Source organism: Sinocyclocheilus rhinocerous, unplaced genomic scaffold, assembly GCF_001515625.1.
Source record: "Sinocyclocheilus rhinocerous isolate Xijiao unplaced genomic scaffold, SAMN03320098_v1.1 scaffold10793, whole genome shotgun sequence".
Lineage (NCBI taxonomy): Eukaryota > Metazoa > Chordata > Actinopteri > Cypriniformes > Cyprinidae > Sinocyclocheilus > Sinocyclocheilus rhinocerous.
In genome coordinates, this window is record NW_015650299.1 from 1 (window position 1) to 15,702 (window position 15,702).

General features: G+C 35.1%; 1 protein-coding gene, 1 long non-coding RNA gene and 1 pseudogene across 2 annotated transcripts; all 3 read right to left on the bottom strand.

The window, feature by feature from the left end:
• Nucleotides 1-2,453: 2,453 nt before the first annotated feature.
• LOC107711594 (uncharacterized) lies at nucleotides 2,454-3,004 on the bottom strand. Its single transcript, XR_001636715.1, has 3 exons — nucleotides 2,954-3,004; nucleotides 2,654-2,779; nucleotides 2,454-2,505 (listed from the first exon to the last, which is right to left on the bottom strand). It is a non-coding gene; the product is annotated as an uncharacterized LOC107711594 (long non-coding RNA).
• Nucleotides 3,005-3,252: 248 nt separating this feature from the next.
• LOC107711592 (Fc receptor-like protein 5) lies at nucleotides 3,253-8,954 on the bottom strand. The gene is given in 7 exon segments (XM_016516596.1): nucleotides 3,253-3,284; nucleotides 3,379-3,621; nucleotides 3,849-4,151; nucleotides 5,146-5,316; nucleotides 5,460-5,585; nucleotides 5,655-5,710; nucleotides 8,929-8,954. Coding segments are annotated over 7 exon segments (957 nt in total).
• A 4,559-nt stretch (nucleotides 8,955-13,513) lies between these two features.
• Nucleotides 13,514-15,702, bottom strand: part of LOC107711593 (uncharacterized) — a 13,769-nt pseudogene continuing 11,580 nt past the window's right edge.

The following is a 15,702-nucleotide window of genomic DNA, read 5'->3' on the forward strand; positions in this document are numbered from 1 at the left end:
GGTTTGGCCCCCCCAAACTCAAACGTCAAGCTACGCCTATGCTGGTACTTAAGTAAAAGGATGGGTTTAATGTGTAAATAATAGATCACACTAACATTAGGCTACTTTGCCTCCTCATTTAATTCAAGGCATTGATGTTTGCCTACAAAACCACCACTGGCTCTGCACCCATTTACCTAAATTCATTACTTCAGAGTTATGTGCCCTCTAGAAGCTTGCGTTCTGCAAGTGAACTGCGTATTATTGTGCCATCTCAAAGAGGCACAAAATCACTTTCACGGACTTTTTCATTAACTGTTCCCTCCTGGTGGAATGACCTGCCCAAATCAATCCGAGCAGCTGAGTCCTTAACCATCTTCAAGAAACGACTAAAAACACACCTGTACCTTTATTTGACCCTCTAACTCTAACACTTTCTATTCTATTTTAATTCTACTTTATCTATATTTATCTTCTTTTTTTATTTAAAAACAAAACAAAAACAAACAAACAAAAAAAACACTAGCTTTCTATTTTTTCTATTTGTTTTTCTGTGTGTGTGTGTATAATATATATATACACCTTGCTACGTGTACTGCGTTAGGCTAACCGAGACTTGTCATTTGCACTTATATATTGTTGCTCTTTTGTTAGTTTTGACTGATTTTATTGTCCTCATTTGTAAGTCGCTTTGGATAAAAGCGTCTGCTAAATGACTAAATGTAAATGTAAATTTAAGGCAAAATCAGAGTACAGGCAGTTTTAGCTTAAAATTAAAAAGAATATAATCAATAATCATGAATTACAAAATTATAACCTATTTGAAAAATAATGTTAGCTGATACTAACTGGCTAGCTAACTACCTGATGCTAACTTGAGGTAATTTTTAAATATAAAGTCCAAATATTTTTATTCAACCAACTAGAATACATTTGATGGAAAAACAAAGGATTTGATGTTCAGAACAGAGTAACTACAGAAATTAAGCCATTTTACCCCACAGAATATGTTTGAAAAAAATTGTCATTCTGAAAATATAATTATATTTTTCTTAAATAATGTACCCCCTATCTACAGGCCTTACTATTCTCATACCATCAGGGGCAGTCGTGGCCTAATGGTAGAGAGTCCGTCAGACTTGTAACCCGAAGGTTGCAGGTTCGAGTCTCAGGTTTGGATGGGAATTGTTGGTGGGGGGAGTGAATAACCAGCGCTCTCTTCCACCCTCAATACCACGACTGAGGTGAGACCCTTGAGCAAAGCACCGAACCCCCAACTGCTTCCTGGGCGCTGCAGCAATATGGCTACCCACTGCTCCGGGTGTGTGTTCACTACTGTGTGTGTGCACTTGGATGGGTTAAATGCAGAGCACAAATTCCGAGTATGGGTCACCATACTTGGTCACTTTAACTTCACATACATACTGTGATGTCCTACAAAACAACAAGCTTTAAAACACTTTTTTTTCTTACTGCTGAAAATTGGATCACTTACTGTGAAATCTGTTCAATGTAGTCCATAGTTACAACAAAAATGTATCTTGACTTTATCTACAGTAGTGGTTATTTTAGGAAAAACAGTAGGGGGTATTTTTCCTCCACTCTACCCTAAATTTGTCTGGAAAGAAAGGATGCATTTTCAAATTATAATAATAATACATAATTAAGAATATTCGGAATGTTCGATATTATTTATCTTTATGAAAAAAATTAATAGAAGAATATTTAAGTAAAATAACAGTAAAATTTATCATATAGTAAATTTTTATAATTTGATCAGTAAAATCTGATCAAAAATACAGTAAAATCAGTATTATTGTGAGCTATTAATACAATTTACAATACCAGTTCTCTATTTTAATGTCCTGTTATGGCAAAGCTGAATTTTGGCATTACCTTTCTGTTCCTTCAAAAATCATTCTAATAAGCTGATTTGCTGCTTAAGCTAAATTCTCTCTCTCTCTCTCTCTCTCTCTCTCGCTCTGTCTCTGTATTTAAAAAAAAAAGTGAGTGAAGTGAGGCGACCCATACTCAGAATTTGTGCTCTGCATTTAAACCATCCAAGTGCACACACACACCCGGAGCAGTGGGCAGCAGTCCAGGAAGCAGTTGGGGGTTTGGTGCCTTGCTCAAGGGACTCACCTCAGTCATGGTACTGAGGGTGGAAGAGAGCACCAACTATTCACTCCCCCCACCTACAATTCCTGCCAGACCTGAGACTCAAACCCGCAACCTTTGGGTTACAAGTCCAACTCTCTAACCATTAGGCCACGACTGCCCCATTTATTTATTTTTATAGCAAAGATTAGCATGCATAGTCACTGAAGCACATCAATGCTTGCATCACAATATTAAGTACTGATAACCATCAGTTGCTCAGTATCACAAAGATGATAAAGCATTGATGATCCTGGTCTCCATTCTCCAGCCCTTCTCAACCTAAACTCATCAGTATCCTGGGATTGAAAATTTCTCCTCCGGGCATTTATTTTACCTGAGCATACGCCACATCATTAGATCCAGCAGCTGAAAATATAGAAATAAATTCAAAATTCATATTTAAATTTTTTTATACAGTATTTGATTTCATTCTTAAATTCTCAGCGATGCTTGTAGATGCAGTTTTCAGTGGCTCCTTGTGAACTATGATTGATGTTTTTACTTTGACACTCACCTTGATGGGTCACCAGGGTCAGTTTAGAGTAAACAGTGTCAGAACTTTCACTGGTATTCCCTAAAAGACTTGTAGATTTGAGCTCAATCTCAGCATAGATGTGTTCAGCAGGTCCACTTACACTGCCTACAATGCATAATAGACAAATAAATGCTTGGTTTAACTTAATTTCCTCTGCAAATATCACAGTGAGAACAAACAAACAAACATGGATTTGATTTCTATTTTCTTTAGAAAACAACTGCTGATTCAGTAAAAATATTATTATGAGAAAGTCATTTAAATGACATCATTAGTTACCTGTAATTATGTCTTTGTTAATCGTTTCATCAACAGACTCATAAATATGAGCAGTTCCTGCAATAAATGAATACATTAATTTCGAGTAGTATATTTTTCAAATTATTTTATCATGCATCTTATGATTTCAATTCCACAGAAAAAATCACAAGATTTAGGGACAGAGTTAGTGTCTACAAAAATGTCATTGAATTTTACTTTGGCAGAAGATGGACCTTTGTTTTTTCTGTAGCGCCACAGAAGGACCAAGATGACAATGATCAAAAATGTGACAGTCAGTCCTGCAGTCACTCCAATTATCATGAGATTGAACCCTTCAGATCTTGATGTTCTGTAGGAAGCTGAGATAAATAAATTTTACATTCAGATTAGTGCTGTAAATGATACAGGCACATTTCAATAGTTTTTATATTTCTTAGTCTCACCTCTGACTGAGATCCAGCTCTTGGGTGACTCTCCTCTCTCTGAGTGTTTGCAGTAGTAGAAACCCTCATGTGACTTTGAGACAGTAGAGATGATCATCTCTGTAGTTTGATTCTGGATGAGTGATCCATCTTTATAGAAATCAGCTCTGAGGTTTGGTGGAGTTAAATGTTGATATAAACAGCGTAGAGTCAGAGTATCTCCTTCAGTCACAGGATGAACAGGACTCTCCAGAATTACAGCATCTACAGAAACAGAGGAAACATGAGCTGATTGCAAATATTATATTAACAATATGGTAACATAATAATAATAATAATTTAAAAAAGTATGTTTTCTGACAAAACTTGATTTTTAGTGCCACTTGCCCACTGAGTGTTTTTTGCCCACTGATGCATCCTGCACTTGTTTAATCAACCTGCTTTATCTATTGATTGTAAACAGCCAGTCAAACAAATACGCACAGACTCACAGTGTACAGTGATATTAACAGGATGATAGTTCTCTCCAGATTCAGACTGACACCAGTACACTCCTGTGTCTGATGTGATATTGGAGTTGATTGTACATGTAGATCCTGTTTGTGATCCCCACACTGATGATTATCAATCTTCTAGCAGCCTCCAACTCTCTGTGTATCTTCTCACTCTCCATCTATCAGAGTTACTTTGGTCCTCACAGCTCAGAGAGAGAGAGACCAATGTGAAGTGTTGAGTTCTGCTAGGACTGATGATCAGAGAGACTGGAGGAGAAACACCTGAGAAGACAATTACAGCTACACCTTAAGAAGCGTTTCAAAATAAATTTATATTAAAGTGGTCAGAGCACATATAGTTTTTATTAGGCATATTTAGTTATTTTCCCTCAGATCCTTAGTAATTTTTGTTCCACAAATACTAATATTTATTTATTCATAAACATTTTCCACTCTCTCTCTGACTCTCAGAATTAAATGGGCCGTAACAAAGGAGTCGAAGTTTTGCTGGTACCTCATCAGTCCCTGCTGGTAGATGTCATAACTACACTTTCTGGCAGCAAAAAGCTTTTTTTCTGTATCGACAGCCATTCAAAAGTAGCAGTGAATTATGAAAGAATAATTTTTTAACATATTTGTAAATCACAATCTATCATAGCTTTCTTGTATCTCATTGCTTATTACAAAACTGAAGTTTCGACTCTAAATTCTGATTGGATGAGTCACATTTTAAGTGCAAATAAACACCCATAACCACACATTCTGCTGTTTATTCATGTGGCAAACTGCTACATTGCATAGCAGGAGTAAACAGCCTACAGTAATAATGAACTTGCCAGAAGCTGAATGATGTTGATGATTAGACAGTAACATGAAATCATATAAAATAAAAAAGTAATATGTTAGTGAATAAAATTAATATTAAGAAATTAAATGTGTAAATGAGAATGACAAAGTAATATGAAAGAGATGAAGAAACAACATAAATGAAGTCAAGCACAGATGTATGTTTGCTCTTTTCAAGCTGCATATACAAAGATTGCTATTAATAGCTCAAATGAGATCCTCAGATCCTTCACTCATTACCTGTGGAAAAATCAGTGTAATGCTCAGCTTATAGAGGCTGTTGCATTTGCTATATGCTATATTTTGGAACAGTGAGTTTTGATTTCTGAAACAGTATATAAAAATCAAGGAATTAGATTTCTCATGATACAGAGTAATCAGTTAGTGTCTCATATAACACACTCTCACACATTCTTGTTAGGGCTTCATTCATTCAGTTTGAACTCACCAGTGACCCATACTGGCTGTTTGTTGCTGTAGGTTGTATAATAACCTGGTTTTCCTCTCTCTGCTGTGCACACATAAACTCCTGTGTGTTTTAGAGCTGCAGAACTGAACGTATAGTTTCCTCCAGCTCCTCTGCTGCTGTCTGAGAGGAGGTTATAACGATTTCTGTAGTCTGTAAACAGTAAAAATGTGCAGTTACCTTAAGAAGCTGTTTCCACAGAAGTCTTGTAAATTACCTCTGGTATAAAACGATTTAGATTGATTCAGTATTTTTTAATCTCAATAATATTTCTGACTTGAACTTTTATATCTTACCTGATGAAACCGCGTACCAGCTGAATGTCCAGCCTGTAGAGGAGCCGTAAACCTCACAGATCAGAGTCACTGGATCTCCTTCAGTCAACCACTTCTGTGGAGAAACACTTAAAACTGCGCTGGGAACTGAAATTGAGAAATCAATCATTTAATAACATGTAAAGAGTGTGTGTATGAAGAGATGATCAAACTCACCTACTGTTAGTGTAACTTCATCACCGATGTTTGATGTTCGTGATCCTCCTCTCTCTCTGAAATACAACAAACCAAACCACAACCTCACATCTGCCTATTTCTATTTTATCAGGCCTCTGACACTGATGGTGTTGAGTTTGACAATGATATATTTATTCATATGAACACAGTTTATACACAAAGGCAAGGGACGGGCATTAAAACAAATTTAGCGATTATGATTCCAGTTCCTCTTGATGAATGCATCTCCTTAATCTAAAAAAAGATTTTTTTTAAGTTGTTTTATTGAAGAAATTCTTATTTTCAGCTCTGATAAGTCTGTTTAGTTGTGTAAAAAGGTCAGGAGTCTTTTATTGTCATTTAAACAGTTTACACATGGTTGTAAACTAAGCAGTGAAATTTGTGAGATACTGTAAACTCTGAACAACAACAAAAGCACAGCAATGCCAAACACAAAAGTGCAATATAACACAACAACAATGCATGTGCAATATGGTATCTTTCTTGGTTAAGTATTTGATATCTAGGAACTATTCCATTTACCGTGTATTTACAAACACTTTTAATGTGTTTGTAGAGAGTTGTGTAGTAATGTAACATCATTCATTATTTTATAAAATACCATGTGTATCTTAAACTACGGTTTGTCTTAACAGGTCAGTAACTCATTTGTTCAGTATAAATGTTTTTTTTTTTGCAAACATTTTTAGAAAGATGTAGCCTACATCAAATATGCATCAATATTTAAGTGTGAGACTGAGGTGAAAGAGGAACTACTTAAAGGGGTCATATGATGCGATTTCAAGTTTTCCTTTCTCTTTGGAGTGTTACAAGCTCTTGGTGCATAAAGAAGATCTGTAAAGTTGCAAAGACTAAAGTCTCAAATCCAACCTACAATAATGTACAGTATTTGAAAAATAATGTGTTTTTTTAACATTAAAGCATGTCAACATATTCTGTTACACCAAATACACAAAATAATGATCTTTAAAATAGCATCATATGACCCCTTTAATAAACAGCTTGTATTAGACACATTACTAAGAATTTCTAGTTGATGGTGCCATGATGCCAAATAAACCACATGCAGCTTGAGGACAACAGACTGCATGTGGTTTCAGATCTTATTTTATTAGTGCTTCATGCGGAATGAGAAATGCTAGTAAAAACTTAACACATTAATTTTAATTGGTCATTTTTAACTCGTGCATGAGAAGCATCAATATTATTGTTGTCTCTGTGTGTCAAAATTTTATGTTCATACATTGGAATTTGAATATGTTTATGTATTTGAAGTTTTTCAAATGCTAACCAATGAGGAGAAGATTAAAGAGCTCTTTTCAAATATTTCTTGGGATTCAGGGACCCAGAAACGTCATAAACTGCATCAGAGTATTTTCATGTAGTTCTACGGCAGAAAGGAACAGTTCAGCTTGTTAAAGGAGAGAGACCGCAAGGCTTTGTGTGTTGGATGCTCAACTATAATTCATCGGCCATCTTCTGGTGCGTGACGCATCGCTTATATTAATAATGAACTGTTTTCCCGTTTCCCAAAGCGTCACGGAATTACTTCTCTGTGAGTTGGAGAGTTTTCACAACAGAGTGGAGTAACTGAGTGAGTAAACAGTTTAACGGCATACTATAAATCTGTATTTCATCCATTCATGACTGTTATTACGTGCGCCACCTAATTCGGGGCACCCCACGAGAAATCCAAGTGCTTGGTGTATGAACTATTAAACATTTAAAGGGTGAATGTGTGATTTGTGGTACAGTTTTGAATTTGTGGAAGTTTACATAGATTCGAGTCGGCATTGCCCTCTGAGTCTCTTGCTGTTTTTTTTCCCTGACTGTGTTCATTCTGTAATTTTCGGACACTATATATAAAATAAAGAAAAGTGGGTTCATTTGTTTTTGTCTAAACAAAAGAGGATATTTTACTTCAGATTTAAGTATAAGGGCTGTATTTAGGTAAAATACATAAGTCTTTACATGTTACTACTTCTGTATTTGTTTCACTGTATATTTTAATCCATTGATGTGATTACAGTAATTTTCCAAGGAAGAAACCAGCCCATAACAAATAATTGAATCAACTTTATTTTATCAAGAGTAACAGTGTACAGCATTTTGTGTGTGTGTAAGTAAACGTTTTCTTAACTGGAAGCACTACGTCACATAGATTATAGTTTCTACAAAACACATAACTTACCAGCCAACTCACCATCAATTGCTGGAGCCCAGGTCTTGCTGATTTAAGTGCCATTATACCTCACAATAGGGTTACACATGTAAAACCTGGCTGACTGCAGTAAGAGGTCATGGTTCTTTTGCTTTCACTGTGACACTGCAAGAATGTTTTAACAAAGCATCAGCTCCAGAATATTTTAAAAGGGACTGCTTCTTTATTTTAAAAAAGGAAACATGAACACTTAAAACTAAGAAAAACCTACTGCGATACAAGTCAGCAAACTTACACTAAATTACAGTGTGGATTCATGTGGTTATAATGTGAAGCAAACAAACATCACAGAGGCTACGTAACATTGCTGTACTGAGCCTTATATTCTAAAGGACTGAACTGCTTTACCATAGTGTTAAAGCACAACTAACTTTAAATAACATTTCTAACTTGGATAGAACTTGTTAATTTAAAAGTTACCACATGAAGCTTATTATAACTTACCTAATGAACCAGTTACAGTGAATTCAGTTTCAGCTGAATGTCGAGAGGAACCATAAACCTTGCAGATGAGAGTCACTGTCTGTCCTCTGATTAGATGCTGATTAGGTTCGATTGTCTCACACACACACACACACACACACACACACACACACACGGTTTACGGGGGGACTCTCCATAGGCGTAATGGTTTTTATACTGTACAAACTGTATTTTCCATCGCCCTACACCTAACCCTTACAGAAAACTACTGGCAATTTTTTAATTTCATAAAACACCGTTTTGTATGTTTTTTTAAGCCTTTTGTTTTACGGAGACACAGGACGTGTCCTCATAAACCATGTTTACATTGTAGTACCCATGTCATTATCAGTGTTGGGCAAGTTACTTCCAAAATGTAATACATTGTATATTACTAGTTACTGTCTTTTGATACATATTTGTGTCCTCATTAACCATAAATACCAGTACACGCACGCACGCACGCACACACACACACACACACACACAGATTATGTAAGTATTAACCAGCCAGATTTTAAATCAGATATTGTACATAAAATGCCTGAAGAAATTACCCTCACATCTCACCCAGTCCTTCCATCCATAAGACTCATTCGGAGAACTTTCCATCACATATATCTCCCTACATTTCGAATTAAATGATCACTCTGATCAGATCACCTTAGGGATGTGTCTTATCTTTGTTATTATTCATCTTATATTCAAATTCCTGTTCAAGTTCTTTTAAAAATAGATATATTATAAAGTATGCAGATGATACTGCTCTAGTGAGCCTCACATTATGGGGAGGAAAAACACACAGGCCTGTTTTGGATTTCTTTTTAAACTGGTGTGAGAACTCAAATCTCCTCTCAAATATCTCCAAAAACTAAAGAGATGATTACTGATTTTAGAGAGAGAGAGAGAGCAGAATATATCCCATCTTACATTAACGAATGGGGAGCACATACAATTAGTATCAAATTATAAACACCTCGGTATAATGTTGGACCATAAACTTATATGGGATGCATGGACTGATTATGTAAGCAAGAAGATACAACAGAGAATGTATTTCATAAAGACATACCTTTCTTTTAATGCCCATAGCAGAATGCCTTTGATGTTTTATAGGGCTTTAATTGAAAGTGTTATGATATTCTGTGTGATTTGCTGGTATGGCAATGCTTCCAATGTTCAGAGGTCATCAGTGGGGAAGGTGGTAACAATAGCGCGTAAACGGTTAGGTATACAGTTACGGACTATAGACAGTATATATAAAGAAAGAGTGTTGAGTAAAGGCTAACATTATTGTGAATGATAAGAGGCATCCTTTATCTTATGCTTTTGAAATATTGCCATCTGGCTAATGATATTGTGTTCCCTGATGCATGAAAAACAGGCCCAAACTATTATGCCCCAAGCAATTAAATTCTTAAATTATTCTTCCTCTAGTGTTAATTGATGGTTAGCTGGTCTGGTTATTTATATTTAGACTTATTTATATTAAATTATTGTTTATGCCAACTGTGATTGTTAAATACAGTATCTGTGTGAGTATGCTGCATAGGTACATTATAAATACATTTAAATAAAACTGAAAAGAACATCTCCCTCAGTCTGTAAACACCAGTGTTATTTCCTGAAGATTTTTTAACTGTGATGTTTTTCTCAGCAGCAGTCAGGAGTATTCCTGAGAGATACATTATCTTCACTGTGTATTAAAACTGGCCAAACTCTTGTAAGGGTGGATTCAGTACAGTGGTTCGGACTGCAGGTATGCTGACTGACTGAAGAAACTTTATCAGTGGGATGGTATAAAACTGTACATTTCTTGTCTATTACCACCCACTGCTACTTATACCAACAATGGAAATAAGTGCAGTAAAAATAGCAAAACGTGGGAGAGCGTCACTATTGTGTCACTGTATTGTATTGCAATAGGCAACACTTTAAACAGTGTTGAATCAAAACTATAGCTAGCACATAAGTTGCGCTATTTTTTTAAAATGATTTAATAACAGTATTTCATTATGGTTACACTTGAATTGGTTACAAAATAGATGAAGGAAATTAAACATACAGTTAATTGTACCCAACATGTATATAAAAACTATCTCTGAGGGAGAATAAATACCAAATGTGAGACATTCCAAATGGCTCTTTTGTTATAGAAGATAACAGGATGTTTGGGACAGGAAAGGCAAAAGTCTTTGTTGATTTTCAACTTTACACTCTCAAACTTGCTCTTAAACGATTTCTGTGCAAATCAACTTGAAAGATTGTATTAATGACACCAAATACAGTTGTCCAGTATCAATCTAGAATGGAACAGTGCTAAAAGATTTGAGTGCATGTAATGATTTGTTCTCCACATTCTCTTCAGTGTGACTTAAATTAAACGTAGCAACAATTTGGGGTGTTAGAGAAAAAAAATGATTAGCCACTTTCCAGTGATATTTTCTCCAGTTACACTACAGGTAATTTTTTCTGTTTCTACATGTATCTCAGTCAAGGTCTCATCAGAAATCATTGACTCCCATTTGGACTTGATATGATGTGTATTCTCTCTCTTCACAGTCATACCACCTAAAGCTCTATATATGCTGCTTATCGGTGAAAGGATCTTTTACCGGTCTGCACATTAACCAGAATAAGCTCAATTGATGACAGACTGTCTTTTAACTTTTTTTTTTTCCAATTTGGATGTTTAAAGAGGAAGCTACGAATCTGGAGATATCTGTAAAAGTCAGTCTTAGGTGCAAATTCAATTACAAGTTGTTTGAAGGTTTTAAGTGTTTCTTCTTACAATAGTTGGTGGATATACTGTAACATTTTCAGAGCTCATTTTCTGAAACCAGAGTCTGTTTTCAAGTATAAAATATATTCATCTGTGATCTGGATGTTAGTCATGAAAGCCCGACAGGAAGGTCATAAATCTTTTGAAACTCCCTCCATAAAAAAAAAAAAAGTCGTCACCAATTTATACTTGGTTATCTTTGATTCTTTATTAAATGCAAGAGCTGCTTGTAGGAATAGACTGGAGTTAAACTTTTCAATTTCTAGCCAACCAGTCCCTTCATCACCAATTTCAACTTGGACCTATAGTCCTAGTTTTCAAAATAAAACATTGAATAAGTATATTGACAAGTTAAAAGGGTGCATTTATAATCATAATAAAATGTAACATTAATTTCTCAACTCTCGGGTGGTTTGTAACAGTTAGAATCAGTCAAATGTGAGAAATATATGAATCACTTGAATCAATTTACTCGCCTTCAGTGTTTCCAGAGTGGATGTGTGAAATCAGCACTAAAAACACAAAGAGAAAAAACTCATTACAGTGTGAATATGGAACTGATCAACTTTCCTTTATACTTTAGACATAAAAGTTTAAAGGAATGCCATAATTTTACTCTCAAATGTTTCTCAGCTCAGCTTGTTTTTTTAGATGTAGTGGCAACTGAATGAGTATTTCTGTAAAAACCTGAAAACAGTGACTGTTATAAGTAGTAACTCACATTAAGATATTGTTGTGGGACTACATGTATATGTGTTCAGAGAAAACACTGAAACATTTGTTTGATGTTTTATAGATTTCATCATCAAAGCAGAGAGAACTTGAACTTGTTTAGGCAACTTGAAGCAAACAGTCTGATAAAGATACGCTTTTACTAACTGTGTACTATTTACTATTTACATAATATAATAGCAATTACCAGCCACTGAAATACATAGATAAAAAATAATACTCACAGAGCACAAGAGGAAGTTGACTGAGCTCCATACTGACTGAATGATGACAGACGGTTAAAGACACAGACTGTGTTAAAGCCTCAAGACTTCCTGAAACCTGCAGTCAGATCTTTAGGAACATCATGACAGATTAAAGACATGCAAATGTACCTCATGTGTTACAGAAGATCTTTTGATAATTTTGATAATCTTGTAACATGTTTTTGTTACACTTGAATTGGTTACAAAATAGATGAAGGAAATTAAACATACAGTTAATTGTACCCAACATGTATATAAAAACTATCTCTGAGGGAGAATAAATACCAAATGTGAGACATTCCAAATGACTCTTTTGTTATAGAAGATAACAGGATGTTTGGGACAGGAAAGGCAAAAGTCTTTGTTGATTTTCAACTTTACACTCTCAAACTTGCTCTTAAACGATTTCTGTGCAAATCAACTTGAAAGATTGTATTAATGACACCAAATACAGTTGTCCAGTATCAATCTAGAATGGAACAGTGCTAAAAGATTTGAGTGCATGTAATGATTTGTTCTCCACATTCTCTTCAGTGTGACTTAAATTAAACGTAGCAACAATTTGGGGTGTTAGAGAAAAAAAATGATTAGCCACTTTCCAGTGATATTTTCTCCAGTTACACTACAGGTAATTTTTTCTGTTTCTACATGTATCTCAGTCAAGGTCTCATCAGAAATCATTGACTCCCATTTGGACTTGATATGATGTGTATTCTCTCTCTTCACAGTCATACCATCTAAAGCTCTATATATGCTGCTTATCGGTGAAAGGATCTTTTACCAGTCTGCACATTAACCAGAATAAGCTCAATTGATGACAGACTGTCTTTTAACTTTTTTTTTTTCCAATTTGGATGTTTAAAGAGGAAGCTACGAATCTGGAGATATCTGTAAAAGTCAGTCTTAGGTGCAAATTCAATTACAAGTTGTTTGAAGGTTTTAAGTGTTTCTTCTTACAATAGTTGGTGGATATACTGTAACATTTTCAGAGCTCATTTTCTGAAACCAGAGTCTGTTTTCAAGTATAAAATATATTCATCTGTGATCTGGATGTTAGTCATGAAAGCCCGACAGGAAGGTCATAAATCTTTTGAAACTCCCTCCATAAAAAAAAAAAAAGTCGTCACCAATTTATACTTGGTTATCTTTGATTCTTTATTAAATGCAAGAGCTGCTTGTAGGAATAGACTGGAGTTAAACTTTTCAATTTCTAGCCAACCAGTCCCTTCATCACCAATTTCAACTTGGACCTATAGTCCTAGTTTTCAAAATAAAACATTGAATAAGTATATTGACAAGTTAAAAGGGTGCATTTATAATCATAATAAAATGTAACATTAATTTCTCAACTCTCGGGTGGTTTGTAACAGTTAGAATCAGTCAAATGTGAGAAATATATGAATCACTTGAATCAATTTACTCGCCTTCAGTGTTTCCAGAGTGGATGTGTGAAATCAGCACTAAAAACACAAAGAGAAAAAACTCATTACAGTGTGAACATTGAGCTGATCAACTGGATTTTACAGCATTTTATAATTTGTCTAGAGCTAAAGGCATCTGTAAAAGTGTGATCTAATTAAAATATTTAAGATTCAAAACTCAAAAAAAAAAAAAAGTTGAGTGAATTTTAAGGAACTTGACAATTTTCAGTAAAAAAAAAAATCTTACAGACAAAACAATAAAAAGAAAAAAAAAAGGAAAGATAATTATAAAGATGAACAAATATTAAGATATAGTGTTGATGACTGTACGAGTCCAGATAAACATTAAAACATCTGACTGGTATTTTATAGATTTGGTCATAGCAGAGAACTGTTTAGGGAACTTCAAGCCAACAGTCTGATCACAAGAATAAAGACAAACTCTTACAAACACCTTGATCTACAACACAACATCTCAATCAAACTCCTCTTTCACTCATATATCATGGACTAGAGCTGGATTTGAAACTCTGAGAGCAGCAAGAAAAGGAGGAACACTAAATAACTTGATAATTTACATAATATAATAGCTATTAGCATCCACTGAAATACACAGAGAGAAAATAATACTCACAGAGCACAAGAGGAAGTTGACTGAGCTCCATACTGACCGAATGATGACAGACGGTTAAAGACACAGGATGTATTAAAGCCTCAAGACTTCCTGAAATTTTGTCAAGACTCATTCTGTATCAAATTGAACAGTATTTATTTGATATCTATGAAAAGTTCTATTCTGCTGTGTTTAATGAACAAGGGGAATATGGAACCATATTTTGATGGCTTTTATTGTAATGCTGGTATTAGCTATATGTATAATTATGTATTTACATGAAAATAAATGTTTTATTAACAAAGCTTGGGAGGAGCATGTTCAGATAATTAACACGAGAGGAGCACATTAAGTAATCAACTCAGTTACCAAGATAAGAGGTTTATATATATATACACAGCAGACTTACCTCTGTTCTTTGAGTTTTCTAGCATTCACATGTAAGTGTGAACTCGTGAAAGTGAACAACTGCTACTGCTCTCTAACTGGTTAGTGCGGTGGAGCTGACAGAGAACAAACCAAACCACAACTATGAGCTCACATCTATCTATATCTACACTATCAGGCCTGTGACACTGATGGTGCTGATAAATTTGTACCTGTGAACACAGTTTAATATTCATACACAAAGGCATTAAAACAAATTTAACGTGATATGATTCCAGTTCCTCTTAATGAATCCACCTTCTTAACAATTTGAAAAATGTTTTTCAGATCTTTTAATATTAGTGCTTCCTGCAGAATGAGAAATTTTATTAAAACTAAACACATAAGAATATTTAATTGAGAAGTGTCAATATCACTGTTGCTCGTACTTGATTTAAAAAAAAAAAATGTAATTCTCTATCCTTATTGCAGTTTTCTCGATTGCTTAGACACTAAAACCCATTATATATGCCAAAAATCACCAAAATAATAGCATTTTATAAAAAAAATTCCCAGAACTATTAACACTAATCTTGTGTTTCACAACTCTATTCAACATTTGACAGCATGCGTTCCTGTTCAGTAGCATTTAAAAACCATCAGTGTCACCCAAACCAGAGGTTTTTACCTTGTGAACACTAGTATGCAGCATTTTTTACATGCCAGTCAGAACAACAGGATGTATATGTAACGGGGACTCTTTAGGTAGAACCAAGTGCGAGCTTTATTACACAAAAGGCATAGTCAAACAGGCAAGGTCAATATCCAGCAAACAATGTAATCCTAGGCAGAGGCAAAAGAGTAATCCAAAGGAACATTCGAGGGTCAATCCAAGTGAGCAGTCCAAAGTATTAAATGAACAAATCAATAAAACAAGGCTATGGCAATGGCTATGGCAATGGCAAATGAAAACGCTGGGCAGAGTCCACGACAGCAAAACAATACTTCACCATGTGAATGTGAATGCAGTAGCGGTTTTTGGCACGGGCGAACTGGGCAGCCGCCCGGGGCGGCATTTTTTCAGGATACATGGGGGGCGGCACGAGCAGTTACAAAAAAAAATAAAAAATCCTCTGCGCCGCCGCCGCGAAGCGGTTTTCTATTATCTATCATTTCACTGTGTGG